At 38.4% G+C, this 22036-nt stretch overlaps 1 protein-coding gene across 1 annotated transcript; it reads right to left on the bottom strand.

The window, feature by feature from the left end:
- Positions 1 to 3989: 3989 nt before the first annotated feature.
- Positions 3990 to 17255, bottom strand: LOC125905546 (aquaporin-3-like). Its single transcript, XM_049603563.1, has 6 exons — positions 17148 to 17255; positions 13969 to 14095; positions 11288 to 11425; positions 8380 to 8498; positions 4992 to 5209; positions 3990 to 4396 (listed from the first exon to the last, which is right to left on the bottom strand). The coding sequence occupies exons 1-6, from the start codon at positions 17253 to 17255 to the stop codon at positions 4219 to 4221; spliced, it is 888 nt and encodes a 295-aa protein (XP_049459520.1). The 3' UTR covers positions 3990 to 4218.
- Between the last annotated feature and the right edge of the window lie 4781 nt (positions 17256 to 22036).

Below are 22036 nucleotides of genomic sequence, written 5' to 3'. Positions count from 1 at the left end.
GGAGTACCGGGGGTAAACCCATGCTTACACGGGGAGAACAAGCAAGAAGAAGGGTTCCCTCTGGGAATTGAACCAGGAACCCTCATGCTGTGAGGCAACAGTGCTAACCACTACACCACCGTGCTGCCCCTAAAACTAATAATAATTTTTCAAAAGGATCATAAAATAGAATACAGTAAAATACACACAACATTAAACACACATTAAAAGTTGTTTTTTGAAAAGATGAGTTTTGATAAGTGATTTGAACTGGGAGAGGTCGGTGCAGTCTCAAATGTGTTTGGGAAGATAGCTGCAGAAGGAGAGGTCGGCTGTGACGACGGCTCTGTCACCCCAGGTCCGGTGCTTGGTGGAGTCAGGAGGTTGGTGTCAGAGGAGAGGAGACTGCGGGGAGGAGTGTGGCTGTTGAGCAGGTTGGTGAGGTAGGAGGGGGTCTGTTTATGGAGGGCTTAGTGAGTGATGAGAAGGACTTTGAATTGGATGCACTGTGGGACAGGGAGCCAGTGAGGGTATGGAGGACAGGGGAGTGTATGTAGGACTTTGGATGATGTACCATAAAGAATGCTGTTACAGTAGTCAATTCTGGATGTGATGAAGGCATGGATGAGAGTTTCAGCACCAGAGGGGGAGAGCGATGGGCAGAGACAAATTATGTTAAAGCTAGTCTTGGCAAGCCAAAAAGCGAAGCAACAATTGTCAACATCAAGACATAAGAATAGTTTTCTCATAATAATAGCTTACTAAACATGGATTGGGCCAAAGGCAATCCCACTTATTTTGTATCAATTTGCATAATTATGTCCTTATACAAGATGAACTTTAAGGGTCTCCAGTGCTGTTAAAAAAAAAGTTTCCATTCTATCTCCTAAAATGTGGAACCATGCCTTTATACTCTATAAATTGTCATGGAAAATGTTTTCACTGAAAGCTCCAGTGTGTAGGATTTAGTGGCATCTAGCAGTGACATTACAGAACTGAAACTTCATATGTCAAGAGTGTAGAAGAACTATGGTGGCTGACACAAAAATGCAGAAATATAATTGGCCCAGTCTAAAGCCAGTGTTTGATTTGTCTGTTCTAAGCTCCTATGCTGTAGAAGAACATGGTGGCCTCCATGGAAGATGAGCCACTACATATGTGAATAGAAACAGCTCCTTCTACGTTAAAACACCACAGAGATTATTATTTTTAGATAATTACACACCAATTAAAACATAGTTATGAACATCATATTCCATTTCTGCCATTAGTTTTCCCTGAATGCCACACACTGGACATTTAAGAGTGGGAATCCAGGTTATTAAAAAGCTAATTAGTGGATTATAAGCCTGTTGCACATATTTCATTTGTTTCATGAGATAATAAAGAACACATATGTAGTTATATAGCCTGCAGTAAAACAATATATTGTATGTCTCTTAAAATAAGTGTGTATAGGCATTTTTCTGGCACATATTGTGCCTTTTAGTGAATCTATGTAGATTTTACACAGCAGAGCGCCAATGAAGAGTTGCTCACTGTCACTTTGGGTATTAATGTGGAAAGAAATGCACAAGGAAATATTCTGATTGCAAATCAGAAGAACAGACAAGATCACACTCTTGCATGTTTTGATATTTATTTTTTTTTTACAGATGATTTAATTAAGTGAATGTCAGGAGACACTTGCAACAATGTGTTAAATGGTGAGAACACACGAGGACAAGTTTCAAAAGTCTGACACAAATGTATGGATTCATAAGATGTATTTGTATTTGATGTGTGGGTGAGAAGATATGCCTTTTTAGCTCAGGAGCCCCGCATTGGTGGCATTCTACACAGTTCTTACAAATAAAGGAAACCGTATAAGAACATTGTGAGTGTGACTGTTTTTGATTTGATGGTGATTCGAAGGTCTCTTCCAAACAGAAATGAACAAGACACCTTTCAAAAATACCTCTTCAACTCAAACTGTCTTTTGTTTAGGCTTTTTTTCTGTGAGCGGATGTATTTGTTTTGTCAGATATGCAGCATGAAGGGAATAGTTTTGTGCTTCAGGCAGAAATGGAAAAAGGTGGCTGGAGTTAAGTGAAAATGAATTCAGAAAGCATGAGTCATAATTTCCTGAGAAACTGTTCCTGTCTGTGATGACATGTCATGAGAGCAGATGTCTTCATGATTATTGATTGATGGCTTATGCTATCCAAAATGTGGTGTTAGTTAAAGTTATTAAAGGTGTTAGTTAAAATTGTGTTAAGTCTTATTTGATTGGGCATCAGTCACTAATATGAGTATTGAAATAGTCTTACTCTGCACATAAAAAGGTGTACATGCAAAAATTACAATCACATTCACAACTAATGGTTTTATATACCACTGTGCCTATGTTAGTGAATCAGAATAATTTTGAACTGACAGGTGCATACCTGCTATTTTCAGTCAGCACACTGCCCTGCCACCAGTTTTTTATATAAGGAAATATATTTGTCAAGTGTTGAATCACAGAGAAAGCAGTGAAGTTGTTTCCATATGCACATATTAAGGTCCTGGAACACCAGTGCCGGGCTGTTGGTGAGCGTCTGTGACTGTCTTGGCAGTCGGAAACAGCTGATAAGCCCTTAGTCACTCTCTTCAAACATGTTATGTCAGTCTCTGAAAATGTGCTCTCTCCTGAAGGCACGGGCTGCAGCATCTTCCAGCAAGGCTATGTGTCATCTTAACACCTGCTTGGAGGTAAATTAGAATATTTTATATAGGTTTCCCTGGATGCCTGTTAATAATAAGAATAACTTCTTGGCACTAAAATTTGGTGGGAATAGCAATGATTACAGGCAGATTCAATAAAAGCAATGAAAACCAAAACTGTTATATTTCAATATGGGCATTCTCTTATTCTCTTTTTAGCTAAGACTGGGACATTCAGCTTTCATAGTCAAATATTTTACTTCTGACAATTATTCATGAGGATGAAAGGGCATTAAATAAGTGCCATTAGTAAATTAAAATCTTTAAATATTGTTATCTATCTGAATACAGTTTTAATAAGCTACATACACTGAGTTAAAAGGTGTGTTTACATTTTCGAATACAGCTGAGCCTTCATCATTTGTGTGTATGCATGGTCTAGAGCAATTTTAAATTTGTTCGCAGAGTACATACATATTCTGGTAAGAAAATATTGAGTCTAGATTTGTGCGAAAAATGTTCATATAAACAGATTATGCACAGCTTTGTGCATAATCTGTTCATATGAACAGATTATGCACAGCTTTGTGCGTATGCACTGTTTGTGAATGAGGCCCGTTGTCTTTTCTTTGTTTGTTCAGTCATAGTAACCAGTTAGCCCACTTGCAATGCTAGCAGAGACTGGGAGAAACAGTGTGCCGCTTTACATGCAAGTGGGTTGAAAAGCAAGAGTGCCAATTGTGATTTTTCTATGCTGCATGATGTGCACCTCCCTAGAGATGTAACTAACATGTCCTGTTTATTTTTGTAAACTTAAAACCAGTTACCTCAGTGGAAATAAAGTTTTTATTTAGGCTACTTTTATTTCACAGATAAGAAACAATAGATTGTAAAGACAATAAAGTCCCCAATAAATTCCTCAATAGAAGTTTTGTGTGTGATTTATGTGAGTAGAGGGAAGTCTGCCAGCTGCTAGGCTAGTTTGTGCAATATAAAATGTCATAGGGGCATGCTAATAATGTTAGCATGTTATTTTTGCTAGGAAAACAATGTCTAGCAAACAACTGCTTTGTCTGTGAGCCCTGTGAGTCTTACTGGAGCCAAATTTTGTACTTATGTTTAATATTATCAATATTAACCCATGTTTCATGTGTGTTTTAGGTGTGTTAGTTGAATCCATCAAACTCTTGCACTTTACAGACGTAGAAACCCCACCAGCAACTAGTGTTTTGGGGGTGTGATTGCAGAGGGACATAGAAACACAACAAAAGTATAAATACTAACAACAGCATGCCACTTGTGTAGGCTCTGGTGCAGGCCATGTGTAGAGCCTACATACACAAATAAAAATCTGCCATTGTGTAACCTCATTTAGTGATAGTGACTTAAGAGAAATGCATTTAAATGACTTACTACTTGACCTAGTACTACTAAAGGGTGAAAACAATGTGAAAACTAAAAGAGTTTTCCTCACAGCTAAACAGCAAAAGATTTAGTTGTTAGGAAAGAATGTTATCTACTGCAACATAAAAGTAAAAAGAAATTCAGCAGTGCTCATGCATCTTCCTCGGTTGTCATGTTGGAAAGTTTGAACCTTTCCTCCTCCTCTTTCTGCTTCTCTCGCACTTCTCCTTCTAAATGGTATCCAATCATTAGCTGGTACATCAGCACACCCACCACTGCACCCAAGAAGGGTGCACAGATGGGCACAAAGAACCAGTAGGTGTTTGCTCTGTAAGAGAATAAATTAAAAAAGCTGTAATGCATGTTGTCATTTTACATTTTTTATTCAGTTTACCCTCTGTAGCAAGCCTAAATAAAACATGAATGCATAACGGACGTTAAAGACATGCAGTGTTACGGATCAGCAAGCATGTGAGCCATGCTAATACTGAGATATTTTAGTTTTAATATGTTTAAAGGGAAACATGAAGATCAGTTTACTCATCACATGGAATACCACTCAGCCTGTGAAAACAATTGTATGGTGCCCTCTGTGGTTTATGTGGGCTCTTTTGCTTCATTGGCAATGTTTTAAAAATACTGTCTCTTGCGAGTTGTCATGATTTATAGAAGCACAATATGAAATTGCTGCAGTACTCCTTTAATATTTCTAGTTTCAAACAATGAAATGTCAGCCCCACCCATTTTTTCCCCCAAATTTGTATTTACTGCCTCCAGTAACTGACAAAAGGTTGGCAGCAGAATAACTTGCATCCAATCTTTATTCATCTCCAGTGCCACCTGCTGTATGGGTGATATTACTGTTCCCTACAGTTCAACCTGGCATAGTGGTTTAAAGTACTCAAAAACAGTTCTGTACTCACGTGAAAACCTCTCTACCCCAGCCTGCAAGAGCCGTGAAGATGCGTGGTCCCAAGTCCCTGGCTGGGTTGACGGCATAGCCAGAGTTGAAGCCCATTGACAGGCCAATGACCAACACCACAAAGCCTACAGTGAAGGGCTCCAGACCTCTCGGGACTGGATTGTTGTGTGGATCAACTATGGCGAGGATGCATACGATCAATGCAGCTGTTCCAATAAACTGAAGGACAGTACAGAGAGAATGATCAATGACTGCTTTTGTTTAATTTGGAAACAAACAACTTTTCGACCCCCACCGCTGTTGCAAAGACAACCGAATCATTTTCCGTTTTCCTCAATACCAAACTAACAACACAGGAAATACTGCATTTTTTTTTAACTGCAGTTCTTCTGGTTGTTTTACCATCTGCCATTTCTGGGGATAGTAACTGCAAAGAACTTACACTGATAGTCTTTGGTAACTGGGGATAGCTACTGATAGCTACTGGGGAAAACAAAAGCACTATTCTCTCCCTAATTTGGTTGCACAATGGTTGACATGCTTTCTTTGTGCCATAAATCGAGCCTTCATTTTCCTAGGAGATCATATCTGGTAATTGCATAGTGAGGTGAAGCTTAAAGGGAACTGGTCTGAATGCCGATGGTGTCATTATTCTAAAGCCAATACACTGTGCAAACAACTTACTTACTTCATATTGATGAGTCATAGCAAAAAATTTGTTTATTTCCACAAAATTATTTCCAATAGTAAGATAAAATAGTTCTGCTGAAGCATCAAAAGAGTCTTTTAATCAATTTAAAATACCTTTCAGATATTCCTTTGAGGAGACAAACTATTTTCAATTACACAAACCTGCATTTTGAAAATTAATTTGCCTTTTAATTCATTTCAGGTATGTTTAATTACCTTTTAAAAAGTTACAATATTCACACATGATTTTTTCTGAAGATGTTGAAAAGCTGTCAAACTGAAAACTTCTCTCAAGAAGAAAATAAACTTGAAATCTAGCATTGGGTCAACTTTTTCATCAGAAAACAGCATATCATGGAACTTCCACTGATGCATCCTGGCATCAAGGGATAGCAGGAGCATCACAAGGAGAGCTTAGGTGAACATAGGGTTGTTTTCTTCAAATTGCATGGTTGCATCACTACAGGTCTGGTCTTGAGAGCAATCAGTTTCACAGTATATGCACACAGCAGCTATGTTATGGATTACTTCACATGCTGGGATACGTCAGGATCTGTAAGAGTGATGCAGCAGCAGCACTGGCTAGTGGCCACCCTGGCCAGCGGGGGCAACACTTCTGGTCTAGTTACTGTAACAGAGGTGCAAAACTGTGTCTACTGCAGTTTTATATGACTGCATTGCTGATACCAGCACAGAAGAAGTGCTGTTTCAATGTCAACAGGGGTCTTTTATAAAGATAAACTGCAAAAACAATAGTCAGTTAACTGGACTAATGAAGCTATGGGCACGGTACAGTGGGTGTTGAGGGTGCTGCATTACCCCATATAGACAACGGGTAAAACAACAAAGTCTGTAAATAGTTGGCTATTTTACCATAACTTATGGGCTATCTTAACATTTGTTTTGAATTTTGAACAGTGTATGATAAGGTGCCTGTCAGGAAAATATATGAAAAAAAGATGTTTAATTTCTCCGATCTGATGTAGCAACATCATCATGATGGAGCAAAGTACAGAGGTCAGGGGTCAGCTAGCATTAAACTTGGGGAGAGGTTTGCTCTAGCAGGAGTTAATCAATAGCTCACAGAAGCTGAACAGGCTGAGAAAGACCAGAAATTTGTCAGGACCGTTTTGGAGCTGCTTTTTAGTTCCATAAAATATCTTGGACATGAAGGACTTCCACTGTGGGGATAAAGCCATCGGGATTGAGTTTGTAGCAGACATAACGCTATAAGTTGCCCAGGGGACATGAGTGGCTTCAGTAAACAGACCACTGGAAGTCTGACACCAACAAAAAAAAGACTTTAGAATTATTGGTACATGTAGTCTAGAGAGAAACTACGTCTAAGGCGAGTGGACGCACATTCTTTGGACAAAGGGAACCACAGATGTAAGTATGTCTGAGCCTAAATAAAACATGAATGTCAGAATAAATGATTGAATATATTGTATCTGTAGACTACGAATATGTAACATTTTATTATGTAGCGGATATGTTGAAACTTTACATTTCAACAATGCTGCAGTTAACGTGGTATGGTTTAGACACAAAGACCACTTGGTTGGTTTGGAAAATATCATGTTTTGGCTTAAAATACCTGCTTTTGTTAGCACAATGGCTGCTGGGAATGCCTCTGATGTCTTGCTAAGATCACCAAGTTTTGGTGGCACTATCACTGCTGGAAATATCTCTGATGTCTTACTAAAGAGCAACCAGTTTTGTTGTGCAGTTGTCTCAATGAAAATATGTGAGTGTTTATGAAAATTTAAAAATGTATATTGCCAGATATTTAATATTATCTTATTTGCTGATGACTGTTAGGCATGGCTAGCATATAGCTAATAATGGCCCTCTCAACACATTGTACTTGCCTCTGGAGGCAAAAGCATCTTTCCTTTTGTCAATAGATTTTGTTTGCCTGCTTTTTCACACAACTACTGAGAGTAGAATCCAAAATATGTCACTCACACCTGTTGTAGGAATGTAAGCTCTTCCTGAGATAAATACATGTAGACATGAGCAGCGGCACTGTATCTGCAGTGTCCAGATTTTTTATGCACAGTGCGTAATTTTTACGCACAGGGTACCTTCATTAATTATTCGACTCTTCCGACAAAGCGGGATCTAATTGACCTTCCTTTTCCACACACTTACAAGCTGTTCCACATAGATCCCAAGTTTAGACAATCAGATCAAATGAATAGTGACACTGTCCTGCTCATTACACCGTCTGTTGCTTTTAAAAGGTTAAAGAGGATGAGAGGAGCTGATGTGATGTGATTGGCTATTAAGCTATTACTGGAGTGCCAGATTTCCATGCAATACTTCTGAACAATAAAAATTTGGGACTCCAGCAGTGAAGCCACAAATGTCCTACACCATACTATGTCTACAATTGATGTGACTCAGCCATCATTTTCAATCATCTGTCTCTTGGAAGAGAAACTTTAATTTGAGTTAATACTGCAGTCTCAGCTCCAACAAACATGCGTCACTATGACATCAAGTGTTTTTTTCTTTACCTAAATATGTGAAATTGAGGCTGTTGCCTAACACAACAATACAATACACACTGACGGAAAATGACACGTACTACAGTACTTGTGCAGTACTTTGGCTGGAGTGTGAGAGGTAGCATGCTGCTTTAGATGGATCCACCATTTCAGAGTGAAATACTTCAGAAACCAAGTCACTCCTACCTGGTCAAAGAATCCATTAACCAGTGAGAGATATTTGGATGGATATGTGGCAAAAATCCCAGCCGTGGCATTCTTCCCCACCACAACCAGCTCCCCCTGGCTAAAGTCCCACAGTGCATCTGGTGGAAGAATATACAAATCATATTACATTTTCTTTTTTAAGAAAATATAAAACCCATTTTTAAAATTTTAAATTTATTTATGTATTTCAAGAAAACTTTGTTTTGTTTTTCTGGACTGCAGGTGATTTAGGAGGATATGACATTCTATTTTCTGCCAAACTGACTAAAAGTTTATATTCAAATCAATTTATTATTTAAAGGAGCAGTTTGTGGGATTTTGTGCCATCTAGTGGTGAGGTTGCAGACTGCAACCAACCGACTGCCCCTCCTCTCTCCAAGTTCGAGGAAAACCTATGCTGTGTCTCAAATCGCGTACGTCTGTACTTACTTAGTTGCATTTGTTCCGTCAAATTCAAGCAAACACTTCAACATAAATATGTGAAAGGCCCTCTTTACAGCCAGCATTTGATTGGTTTGTTCTGGGCTACAGTGGAAACATGGCAGTGCAACATGACTGGCTCCATGGAAGAGAGCCTACTCTTTATGTAGATATGAAGGGCTCATTTTAAGCTAACAAAAACATAATTCTTATATTCAGATGATTATACACTAAAGACAGGTTAATTATGATTATTCTGTCTAATATCTGCCAATATATCCCCTAAATCTTACACACTGGACCTTTAAATAGCCTGCAAATTTTCCGTTAAATTGGTGAAATGATGTACGTTTCAGAGATAGAGCTGATGACAGCAACTGCAAACACAAGTGCACTTGGCATTTCAGTTTCATTTTTACTTTCTGCTTGCTTACATAAATGTAATCACTCACTGAATGTGGGCTGAGGATGCACAATCATATAGATAACTATGGCTGCATTCAAGCATGCAGAATAACATCGAAAGCATACAAAGCAAGCACACAACACAACATGCACAAACTGTAAGTTTTCATACAATTAAACTCACTGTTGCACAGCTCACACAACAACAAAGATCCTCAGTTTGACCTGAAACACTGAGACTGCAGCCCCTGATCAGCCTCTCAAACTACAAGCCCACTGCTTTTACAGTACTGAGCAACATGTCTCAACAACTACTGGACAAATTATCATGAAATTTGTTATAGACATTCATGTTACCTCGAAATTCTTATTTATCTATCTTTCTAAAATGCAGTGAATTGGTTTGTTCTTCTCATAATAGCTAAAATTGGTTTTGGGTACTTGCCAATTGATACTGATTACCCTAAAGCAATACTTTACCCCCAAAATGAACATTTGTGTATCAATTACCGACCCTGTGTTATGTTGAATTTGTAAAGAAACTTTGTTTTGCATGTCTCTCGTGAAGTAAGCATCTAGAAACTAAGGAAATCCATGACAAATTTATGTTATAGGGGTCCGTCTTTTACAACAGCAAAACTATATCAAACATCTGTTTACAAACTATCACACAACTCGTGCAGTATAACCCTCTCATCTCCTGTCTAATCTATCTAGTCATACACTCAATACTTCCCAAACAGACAGCTCTTTCTTTGAGGAACTGAACAGATAGTGAAACTTTATCTATGCTCTTTTCAGAGCTATACTCTATGGACAAACATAGTAACTTTACCTCACTGACAACAGAAGCTGCTGGTATACCACTGGCTTGATTGGTAGTTTGTTTTTGTCATTGTGTGACTTTGGTGAATCTGAACTAACCCTTGAAAACACCAAAGTAACACAGAAACACAGACTAACTTCTGCTTGAAGCAGTGGTAGGTCAGCAATCCCATAACATAAAACTACTATGAACTTAAGTTTAGCTCCCCGTCACAAAAGGTTGTCTGTTTTGGAAGCACTGGGTATACAACTAGATAAATAAGCCTTGGATTATACTGCACAAGTTGTGTCAGAATTTGTAAACAGATGTTTTGATATAGTTTTTCTGTTGACCCCTATGACTTCAATTCATCAAAAAAAAAAAAGTCTCTGTTTTTGGATTCTTCATTTACTGGAGGCACACAAACAAACAAATAAAAAGTTTTCTTAACAGATGTACAGCGTAAACTGGGAAGAGGAACTGATATACAGGTAGTCATTTGGGGGGTGAAGTATGCCTTTAAAGTACTCTACATATAATAAGGTGCAGCATGTCACACAAAGATTCGGTTTTTGTTTTACAGTTTGTTCAACAGTACAATACTGGCCAGCACAAATGATTTAGGATGGCACCCTTTACTGTCAGCCTGATGTTTACTGCTTGTATAAACTAAATAATGTATGTTAAACCTCTTTAGTAATCACCTGCACTTCTCTCACAGGTTATCATCATGCAATTTTGCTGCTGTCCAGCAACTTTCCTGGACACGTGGAGTATCTTATGCAGTTAGATACACCAGGCAATAGAACATAAAGTCTTTGAAAAGACAACTCATGGAAGGTAACCTGTAAGTGTGTTAATTGACTCCTTTGGTGAGAGATTCAGTGGGAGACAGCCACAAAATTTGTCAAGAGCTAAGGTGCAACAGTAGATGCTCATTTGTTTACGAACGTGTGCACATAGAGAAAGCAACCATCTGGTTTTGTTCAAACTGTCAGGCAGGCAGTTTACAACAGGTAGTTATTTTTGTATTGTCACCACTATGCTGCAGTATACTGAAGGAAATCAAAGGTTCAAAATTGTTCTTGTCCTTGGGGTCCATCCATCTTGTGTCCCCTCCTACAACTTGTATAAACAACCAAGTGTACCTCTGAATAGACGACAACAATCTTGATTTGTGTAATTATTACAGGTGTGTGGCCTGTTCAACTTTAACACTGTTATTAATCTGATTAGTCCTTTTTCAGTTTCACATACCAAAATACATGCCAAATACAATCGCTGCACCCAGGAAGGCTCCGAGAGTCTGGAAGAAAAAGAACAATGGGAACTTCCTCCATGGCTCCCTCCCGAGTAAACACAGTGAGAGGGTCACAGCTGGGTTCAGATGACCACCTAAAGATGAAAAAAATATAGAAACTTTGGTTTATTTTCATACATCATATCCACTATCACATTCTATCTGATTCACACACAGGTAAACAAACACATGGAGGCTGCCTTATTCCCCCACCCCTTTCCTCAGTGAGACAGAAGAGAGTTGTAAGCCAACTGTATATTCAGTAATTGTGGTCTCAGTAAAGTCTTGTTGGGATGGAAGGTCTCAGCGACACAAATTAAATTGGAGGGATGAAAAGATTTAGAAAAGTATCCTTTTTTCTAACCTTGAAGGGGGGAAATAACTGCTCTGATGGCACACTTGTGTGGGTGCCTCGCTTCTATTCACACCTTAATCGTGTCAGGGTAGGAGCTATCTAATTATAAGAGCTTATTTTCTCAGCTGCAACGAGTGTTAGAGGGGGACAGCCTCATTATAAAGGCATTGAAGAAGTGAGTATGAGTGAACTGCAGAACCCTTTGTAGTGTCGCTGCTTTTGACAGAGGATACAGGGATTGAGGATTGACTCTCTCACTTTCCTTTCAATTACAGACCACATAGTTTTTCAGTTCAGGGGTAAGTGCTCTGTCCGTCTGTGTGTGTCTCTTTTAAATTTTGCATTCCTCTGTCCACTGCTTCCTGTTCTGCTTCCCCTGCTGCCTCTAGCTGTCATTCGTCTGGCAAAACACATCAGTGTGGTAAATACTGCACTTCAGATGACTGCCAGTTTACCCTTTGCTGATATTTAGTGTCTGTCAAGCCATCAATAATAATGAATCCCTGTTATGATGGAATTTGGAGAGAAAAAGCTGAGTCTTGTGGAAACACTCTTTGAATGACAGGTACTTCATGACGGTGATGCAAATGACTGTAGCTCAACTAAATGTGATTTTTCTGATGATAAAAAAGTTTACTAAATCCATCCTTTGTTGACAGTGGCTTTACTGCCTCATTGTTGTTGCTGTATGTCTAAATATATAATAATAATGTCAGTTGCAAAACCAACCATTTTTCCTTTAAATAGCCTTTTTTTCACCTAACCTCACTAAAAATATATAGAAAGGCAAACAAACTGGTTTTGCAGGGGACCTATTATGCTCATTTTCCTATTCATATTTGTATTTTGAGTTTCTACAAAAAAAATATTACATGCTTCAGTGTTCCAACACCTTATTTTCCTCATGCAGTGTAATAACATCAGGGTTCTTTAAACCCCCTCTCAAACAAGCCTGCTCTGCTCTGATTGGTCAGCATTTCTGGGTCAGCTGGGGTAATGATTGTAACTGAGAATAGCAGCACTTTCTACCATTGACAATAACGAATAAAAGCCTCTTAACCAAAATCTGGGAGAAAAGAAACATCGGCAAACAAGATGAAATGTTTTCCTGATGTTAGCATGTTGCTACATGTAGCAATGTACTTGTACCCAGGGAATGTATATTACAGTCTATAGTGGCACTTTCTTTTGTGAAAAATCACCAATAAAAGCTTTCAGACCCAAATCTTCACAACTTGACATGTCTCAGCGGGAATATGGTCTGAAATCATCAACCAAAATGACAACTTTCCCTGATATTATCATGTAAGTACATCTACACCTACATATTTGCAGCCAAGGAATGACTGTAACTGTTTAAAGTGGCACTTTCTACCAACCACTTGTAAACCAAAATTTTCTCAACCCGACTTGTTCCAGCAGGAATATGATCCAAAACTGGGGACATATGAACAACACTGGCAACCAAGAGGACATGTTAGCATGTAGCTACATTTAGCATTGTAGGCTATGTAATGTAAACATCTGTGTGCATGCAGCAGATGATCATCCATCAAGAGCTGTGGTCAGCTTGTCTCAAAACTAGAAAAAATGTTGGAAACACTGAATTTAGAACGGTCTGAAGCCTGAGGTTTTTGCTGTCACCGTTTACTCTTACATATGTTTACCTCATTATTTGAATTATTTGAATTTATCTAACCATGTTTAACATGGACATCCAGCGCTGTTACATTATATTCAAGACAGATAATAAGGAAAAGCATAATAGGTCCCCTTTAATGAAGGTGACAAAATACAGAATTGACCACAAAGCACATAAAGAAATATTTCTTATTTGTTATGGTTTTATAGGCTATGTAAGAACAAAAATATATTTCTTTTGTGTGCTGAAAAGTCATTCACTGAGAGAGACTCCAATGAAACTCCCAGAAGAGACAACAAAATAGACTTATTTGGAATTTGGGATGAGTAATGCTGCATTAAAAACGCTGTTAACACAATCACAGATATGGATGTATCATATTAAACCATGTTTTATCGCGGGAGTTTTTGAGATTCCAATGATGTGTCATTTTCTGTAACGGACTTCTGAAACATGTCATCACTTTAATGCTGCGCTTATAGGCAATTATAAAGTAAAGTGAGGTATAAAAGTGATAAAACAAGTTTAAGTATGTTTTATTAGCCTCTAAAGAGGGCCTGGGGTCACCAGGACCTCAAAACAAAACATCCGGGAGACCGGGAAGCACCTGTACCTTTTGAGATACTGTACAGCGTTCTTACCTGAGATTTGTCCACTCACAAGAAGGCCCAATGTTACAGCAAAACCAAAAGCAAAGTTGACAGTGAGGAACGTGCCATGGGAGCCTCTGCTTAGCACCACCTGTGCTACTGCTCCACAACCAAACATCTGGAAAGAGGAGGTGGAGATACTTAAGACAATCTGTTATTTACTGAACACATCTACCTTTTTATGCCTTTTTTATCATTTCCTAACCACACACTTTATTTGAGATCCAACCAGTGAAAAATATGCAGTGAAGTTGAAAAAGACAAACCCTGAAATGAAGTTATTTTTGTAGACAGACAGTAGTAGAAAAACTTCAAAGAGAATAATAAAGCTCCACAGTGGTCTGACCTCGAGTCAGGTGTCTGGCTGAGTCTTGCTTTTTGTCATATCTAGGGTGTGTCTCTCTGACCTCAGAGGTCAGGAGTATGTTATGGTCGGGCTTTGTGTGGGACTATTGATGCCAGCAACAATCTGAGTCCACCTGCAGAGCCTTCCTCTGCGGAGGGCCAGCTGTGACCACCAAGGGGACCAGACTGCCAGCAGAGTGAAAGGTCTCCTGGAATTAACAGATCAGTCACAGCTGGGCACCAGAATAACAAATGGCCTGCCGTTTCACCGTTGGTGCCCTCTCCTGATATTTGTGTTGCCTGTGGGTTACCATGAGAAACAGAGGGATTCCAGGTTGTTTTGTACCGCCTAAAAAACATTTTGTTTTAATTTAAAAGAATCTTGTGGCTTCCTAGTGTGTTGAAACAGTTTACAGTGGGAACTGCACATGCTGTCTTCTACCATTAGCAAAGAATATGGATATGAAATAATGTGGTTTTGTGTGTGTAATTTAAATACAAAGAAGGACGTGACAGGGGATAATTAAAGCAGCACTCCTCGGTGAAAACAGTTGAAATTATTCAGTGTTTCTTTGCTTCATAGACATCTAAGAAAGCAGCAATTTAATGAGAAGTAGAGCAGCAGTTAAACGTTCTTTACCTTTTAGCACGACTGTAAAAGTCGCCTTTGAACATCAAGTCAGTCTTAAAGAAGACACCTAGAGGCCCTAACAAAAAACCAAATTATCAGCTGTTTTGTCATCAAACAACTAAACTCTTGCCAGACACGGTCGCACCCTCACCTCTCTCTCTACACAAACATGTTGGACGAGAAAGAGACAGAATCTCTTGGGGGAATCATCTCAAAGGTCTTTCTTTTCTGTTGAACTTCATGCTGAATAAAGTGCTGGTGGAAAGCTCCAGGAGATGTTCTTAGTCAGAAAATCTTGCAACCTGTTAACCATTTATTATAATGTGTTTTGCTCACCATCTCGCATCTCTTCTTTCGCATCTTTGTCAGCTGTCATGCACTTACATGATATACATTCTTTTTTTAGATTTGTGACATGATCTTAGGCATATTCAGTGGGAAAGTTTTCATTTTCATTTTGTCACATCTCTCCATGCCACAGGCTACACTGTACTACACATTTGCTGCCCACTGAAAAGTGGAAAACTGACCTCCAGTGGGGGATAATACATAGAGTAATGACTACAAACAGACAGATAGCGCACCTGGATCCTAGCCATGGGGTGGGCTGTCTGTTCTGTTCACAGGAGAATTATTGGAACATTTATTTACTGAGTGTCCGAGGTTAGCTGGTTTGCTCAAGTCTTTAGAGTCACTGTGGGTTTGGGAGAACACTTCTGTTGATCTATTTATGTATGGTCCTAAATGTCTGGTGAGGAAAAGGCACATCTGTACTCTTCCGAATTTCATGTTTGCAGCCGCTATCTTGATATCCAGGAAAAATAAGGTTAAGGGTGCAGGATGTACAGATGGTGTAGGTCATGAATGGACTGGTGGCTGCTTGTCTGAAGGTTGAACATGCTTACTATCAGACAGTGAATAGGTTTTCAGAGCATTCTGGGCATTGGCTGGGGTTCTGTGCTTTGTTAGGGAGATAAGAAAACCGATGCTTCATTTCGGATTTGTGAAATGGTTATTTTAACCTACTACAACCCTGCGTCCTCATGTCAGGACATTACATTTTAGGATTGCTGCACTTTATACTTCTTAACTTAGACCTGTAGTCCTTGTTTTTGGTCATTTTTTGTCCACACATTTAGTGGAAGCAAAAGCACAATACAGTAATCTATGTAAAAACAAGATCACAGTCATCTCTGCAAAGTCAGTCTACAGCCGATACTGACAACAGTGGACAAGGTAGCTATGGAAACAAAATTTTACTAAATCAAATTTTAAGGTCGAACTTGTTGATTTATACTTAATAACATTTGTAGTTTGATATGGCATACAGTTGTGACTGATTTTAGCAATAGTAAGGCTCTAAGATGCTGTTAATTAGGAAGTACTCATTTGAGGACATTGGGACTATTATTATATTATCACAGCATTTCACCCAGGCCAATTAGAAGTAACAGACTGCTTGAAATATGAAGCGAGAAAGTTACAAAATAAATAGATTACATGGTTTTTAGATACCTTGCTCTTTTTTTTTTTTTTTTTTTTTTTTGGTATTTGCAGTTTTGCACAGCCCTGTTTTGGCGCTGAAATGAACAGTTATAAAAAGCTTTAAATCATAACCCCCCCAACCCATAGATATACAAAACATTGAACATGCTCACACATTGAAATAATCTATTTTACACTTTATTACATACCTGTGAAAATTAAAAATAGACTTAACCCAACTCAAATTTACTCTTCGTTTGTCTACAAATGCATACATTTTGTTAAGATTTTTTTTGTGGTGGTAGTGTTTTACATTTATGGATACAGAATATCAAAAACTAGCCACACAAAGCTGCATGTTCAGCTGTGATGAAAAGGTAAATTTCAAGGCACTACAGTATTTAAGTAAGAAATAGCAAAAGAAAAAGTAAATGGCAAACAGAAAAATATGGGGCATGAGATTTGTCATGACAGCCAACCATTTCAGATTCTTATTTAAGCACAACCAAAAGTACATTTAATTTAGCATGAATTTACTGAATGGCAGCAGATGATAATCTGAAATTCATGCCTTCAGTTTTAAATGTAGTAAACTAGTTTATACTGAGTACAGTAAACATCTAGCAATTTAGTTTATTATCCGTGTTTACTTGAACAAAATGATCCACTCAGTACGCTGCAGGAGGGATGCAAAATAATCTTCACTCACCACCAGAATAAGAGTTCCCAGGCACTCTGCCAGGGCCTGGCGGAGGAGCACATGCCGAATTTGAAAGGTCCCTGCCAGTTTCTCCAAAATGTCTCTCTGTTTTCCCATGATGCAGTTATTATAAGATTATCTTGAGGTAGGCTCAGTGGTCTAACATCGAATGTGAGTCAGTAGCTGCGCATCAGCTTTTAGGGGTCTCCACAGGATCCCTCCCTTTGGACTGCCTGCCACTCCTAAACACATTTCCACCCATCTCATCCTCACAGTTTCTGTGGCTGCAGAACTTGTGCTCTGACTTACTTTTAGCATTTCTCTCTGTGCAGCACAGCCAAATATGCAAATAAAGCCATAAAGTTGCCCATTTACTCTAGAAGCTAACTGATGGTTGTTGTTTCAAGGTCTTTCATCCTACATTAAAATTATACTCAATTAAAATACAGTCTTTTTGTACATAATTGCGCACATCCATCAAGCAAAGGACTTAATCCTGAGGGACATGACATGATGGAGACCCTTTCTCAAACCAATCCTGCCTTACTACACATCACAACTCATACTCACAGCTATGGAAGATGCCTCACATTATAGAGGAATGTATAAAACAAACAAGTAAACTGTAAGATGCACATAACACTATCCACCATGAACAGGAAACATTTGTCACCATGGATACTGATAGATGGTGTGCTCCAGCAGCTGTTAGAGCTCTATCGTGTAATGTTTCACTTTAAATGAACTAATTCCTCTCCAGCTAACGACGTTTAGAGCCAATGTGGGCTTAAAGCATTAAGTTAGTTTAAAGGAGACTGTTTCACTGTTTTGTGTGTCCTCATGAGGCAGAACCAGTTCTTTGGACAAGAAAGATGAGTGTGTATTTTGCCCAGTCATTGTTTCACTGTAAATACAAACATCTTCAAAACACTGACAATGTGCTATGATGCAGAGGGAGGACAAAGTCATTGTTTCGCAAGTTAGAGGTAAGTCTTGAATGAGTCAGGACCCAAGTCTTAAACTTTGAGTTTCGAGTCCAAAACAATTCACTGTGTGCTCCTCACCAAGTTTAACACCATTTTAAGTACATAAGAATATACTGATTTTAAAAAAATCTTTAATGCCTTTTAAAATTTGTATTCATTTATTTTCATTTAAATGGTTGTTTATTTAAAAGTTGTTGCGCCTTTGTCTGCCATTTTAAACCCACATGTTTTGCATACCGCAATTTGGTTTTTGTTGACCACCATACGTGTACGTGTTGGATGTCAATAATAAAATGTTAGATGTTCACTGTTGTCTCCTGCAACTTGATTGGATTCATTGCCTTGCTAGAAAAGAATAGTGTTAATGTTGATTCAGGAAATGAAGGATATTAATTGATCCGCGGCACACTTTTTAAATAACATACTTTTTCATCTTTGGGACTGGAGGACGTCACAAGTCATCGGAGTTAAAATAAGAGCAATAAGAGCCCAATAGCAAATAATTCAGTCATGTATATCAGTCAGGTTATCAGTGGAGAAAATCAAGTGGTGGTGAAGGTTGATCTGGCTACTCATTAGTAAAGTGTTGAACCTTCAGTTATCAAATTACCTTGTTAGTGTTAATCTGGGGAGAAAGCAGGAATAAAGCACAAAGAGGTGTTTACTCAAAGGTGTTTTCACCTTGCTGTAACATTCAACCATTCACCAGTGTGTGTGTGTGTGTGTGTGTGTGTGTGTTTGTGTGTGTTTGTGTGTGTCAAGCAGGCTAATGCAAGTGGTATCATTATCTCTGTGCACAACAATTAAGACGTTCACATCTCATGCTTGGTTCAGCGTATTAGTGCGATGGGAATGGCCAGGGGAGAGAACTTTGATGGTTTATCTTGGAGGTTAGTTAAAATCAAACTGACTTGCTGTTTTGGCACAATGCAGAAAGCAACCTTCATGATAACCCCAATTAACATGTTTTTCATATACTGATTCATTTAGGCTACAGATCAGGCTATTTATCGAAGATTTTCCCCGACCGCAGCATGTCCTCTCATGAGGCTGCTGCCTTTATTTTTGCTTTGTGTGTATCTTGTGTTCTACACCCAGCTTGCTGAGAATGGAAGGTAAAAGGTGGCATATGAATATTTTCCTAAAATTGATGAGACCTGAAACCTTAAATAAATAGAAGAGAATAAAAATCTCCATATGCTTCGAAACAATGCGCAGCTCATCACATTTGCATCACTTTGCACAGTATTGCCTTATATTATACTTTCACATGAGCCAATCTTAGCTAACTAGGAAAGAGAGAAAGAGCTGAGGGAGGCAGCTAAAGGGAGAGCTGGATTCAGACTACAAGCAGGTGAGTAAAAATGTCAACAAACAACCATATTCTGTGTAATTCATCGAATGGGAAATGGGCCAATTTTTATTTTTTTAATAAAGTAATCTAATAGATATAGTGAAATATGGGATGGTAAGGCCAGTAAATATGATGAAATCCTACATGACATTTTGTAATGGTTCTGTATTCTAGTACATATTTGGTAACACTTTAGTTGAAGGTATGCACATAAGAGTGACATGACACTGTCATAACTATGACATGACACGGTCATGAACCTGTCATGAACATTATGTACATGTCATAAACGTTTATGACTGCTGTCATTAAGTGTCATTCGGTTTTTGTAATGAGAAGGTAACATTGTTTGGGTTGTCTTGATTATGACAATTTGACATTAATCAAAGTGACATTACCAGAAGATGTCTTTGTCATGACAAGTTGACATTAAATTTGTTTGGGATGTCCTTATTATGACAACTTGACATTAACCAGGATGACATTACCAGAAGATGTGTTTGTCATAACAACTTGACATTAACAAGAAATGCACCTCTCTTTGTGTCTATGACAAGCTGACATAATGATTGATACAAACAAATCTTCTTGTAATGTCATCCTAGTTAATGTCAAGTTGTCATAATAAGGACATCCCAGATTTGATGTCCTAATCAAGACAAGTCAAACAATGTCAACTTGTCATTACAAAAACCGAATGACACTTAATGACAGCAGTCATAAATGTTTATGACATGTACATGATGTTTATGACAAGTTCATGACAGTGTCATGTCAATCTTATGTAGATACCTTCAAGTAAAGTGTTACCCATATTTTTACATACAAAACTGCATATAGCTACATCAGTCTAATTCCTGAGCTTTGCCAGCAGTTATTGAGTGTTAGTGGTTGTTCTTTGAAGAATTTATTCAGGTATGAACACTTGACAGAGCATTTAAAAAAAAAAAAAAAAAAAAAAAAAAAAAAAAGGTCCTGCATTTGCAGGGGATAAAACACTTAAGTTAGAAACACTGCATCAATGCAATAAAAATGGACTATGACAGTGTGCATTTCTTTTTTTTTTTCATTAAGCTCAAAAATTCAAAACAACTTAAATCGATTTTTGGTTAGTTCAGTATTTTGCGCATGCTGATGGATGATAGGCAAATGGGGGGAGGGGGGGGGGGGGGGGGCTTGTGCACAGCCCTTCAAAATGTCTTTGCACGTTGCATGTTAGGCAGGATGATATTTCATTCTAATGACTTTTACATATAATCTTTATAAAAGATTATTAAATCCATAAGTGGATTAAAGTTTGGTTACTTGCATCAAATAAATAGTTTAAACTCAAAGTGCAAGTCATTATCATGGAATAGCATCCTCTATTCTAGAGTAGACAAGAGCTCACTTACAGAAGCATACAGTCAAACACACACAAACACACACACACGACACTCTATGAGAACATATAAGACGCAGCATGTCCCAACCAGCAGGCTGTCACTTCTACTAAAACGCTGGGTTTGTTTAGCTGGAGCCTCATGCGTGCAAGATAAATTGATTTTTAAAATAAAAATCACAGTGATGCTCACTCAGCTCACCCCAGCGAGGCTTCTGTCACACTGATTACAATTGTTTGACTCTGCGATATTGACCTTCCACTACCAACCACAGTGAGGCCAGGGTTAATCTTGTCTTTGCACTTTAAAAATTAAACACACATGCTGATTTATATTTTATACCCCTGAGCTGGTTTCATAATGCACTGAGTTGCATTCTGTGTACAAAATCAAAGATCATACATTGCTCTCTGTAAAACAACGTGTAATGTGCTTCAGGGGAACTACCGCTGCATGTTTATGTGGATGAGTTAGAAGAGGCAAATGGTAAGAGACAAAGATGAATGGGTATATGCTTATTATTTACATTGACATGATTATGCATAGTGTCCTCCACTGCTTCCTCTGAATAAAATTAGTTTCCATTATCGGTGAATTGTATGAAAATTCATGGCTAAAGGTGCTCAGTGTGTGTGGACACAGTCGAGAGAGTGGCACCACATTAGCATAACATCAATGTCGAGCATACACCCCTGAATCGAGCTAATCAGTATTCCTACTGTCATATTAGTGTGGCACTCAGAATCTAAAATATACAGGTATCTGGTAATATCACCAATCAGCCATGTATATATATGCTGCAGTCACACTCGAATGGAATTTTAGGGAAATATGAAAACGCATCTCTTGCTGTCCACAAGGGTTAATTACAAATGAGCAAAGGCTGGAAAAGGGGATGTACTGTAATGAGAGTGCATTTTATCTCTGTTGTTGCGAGTAGTACAGTGGTTATGTATCTTGTAGTGTATCATGTAAGAGCTCCAGCAACATGTTCTAGTACAGCACAAGTGTGATTGCAGGTGGTGGTGGTGGTGGTGATTGAAGGGGCTATTATTTTGCTGCCATCTTCTTTCATGCGTTTCATACGGAAAAGGGGTCGAATATTAATGTCAGTAAATGGCTGATATACACCCAAAGAACCAAATTCCAGTTTTTGTCCCTCCCCCCATACATCCA

This window comes from Epinephelus fuscoguttatus, linkage group LG18 (genome assembly GCF_011397635.1).
Source record: "Epinephelus fuscoguttatus linkage group LG18, E.fuscoguttatus.final_Chr_v1".
Lineage (NCBI taxonomy): Eukaryota > Metazoa > Chordata > Actinopteri > Perciformes > Serranidae > Epinephelus > Epinephelus fuscoguttatus.
The sequence above is the reverse complement of the archived record's forward strand: the minus strand, read 5'-3'. Positions and strand labels throughout refer to the sequence as shown.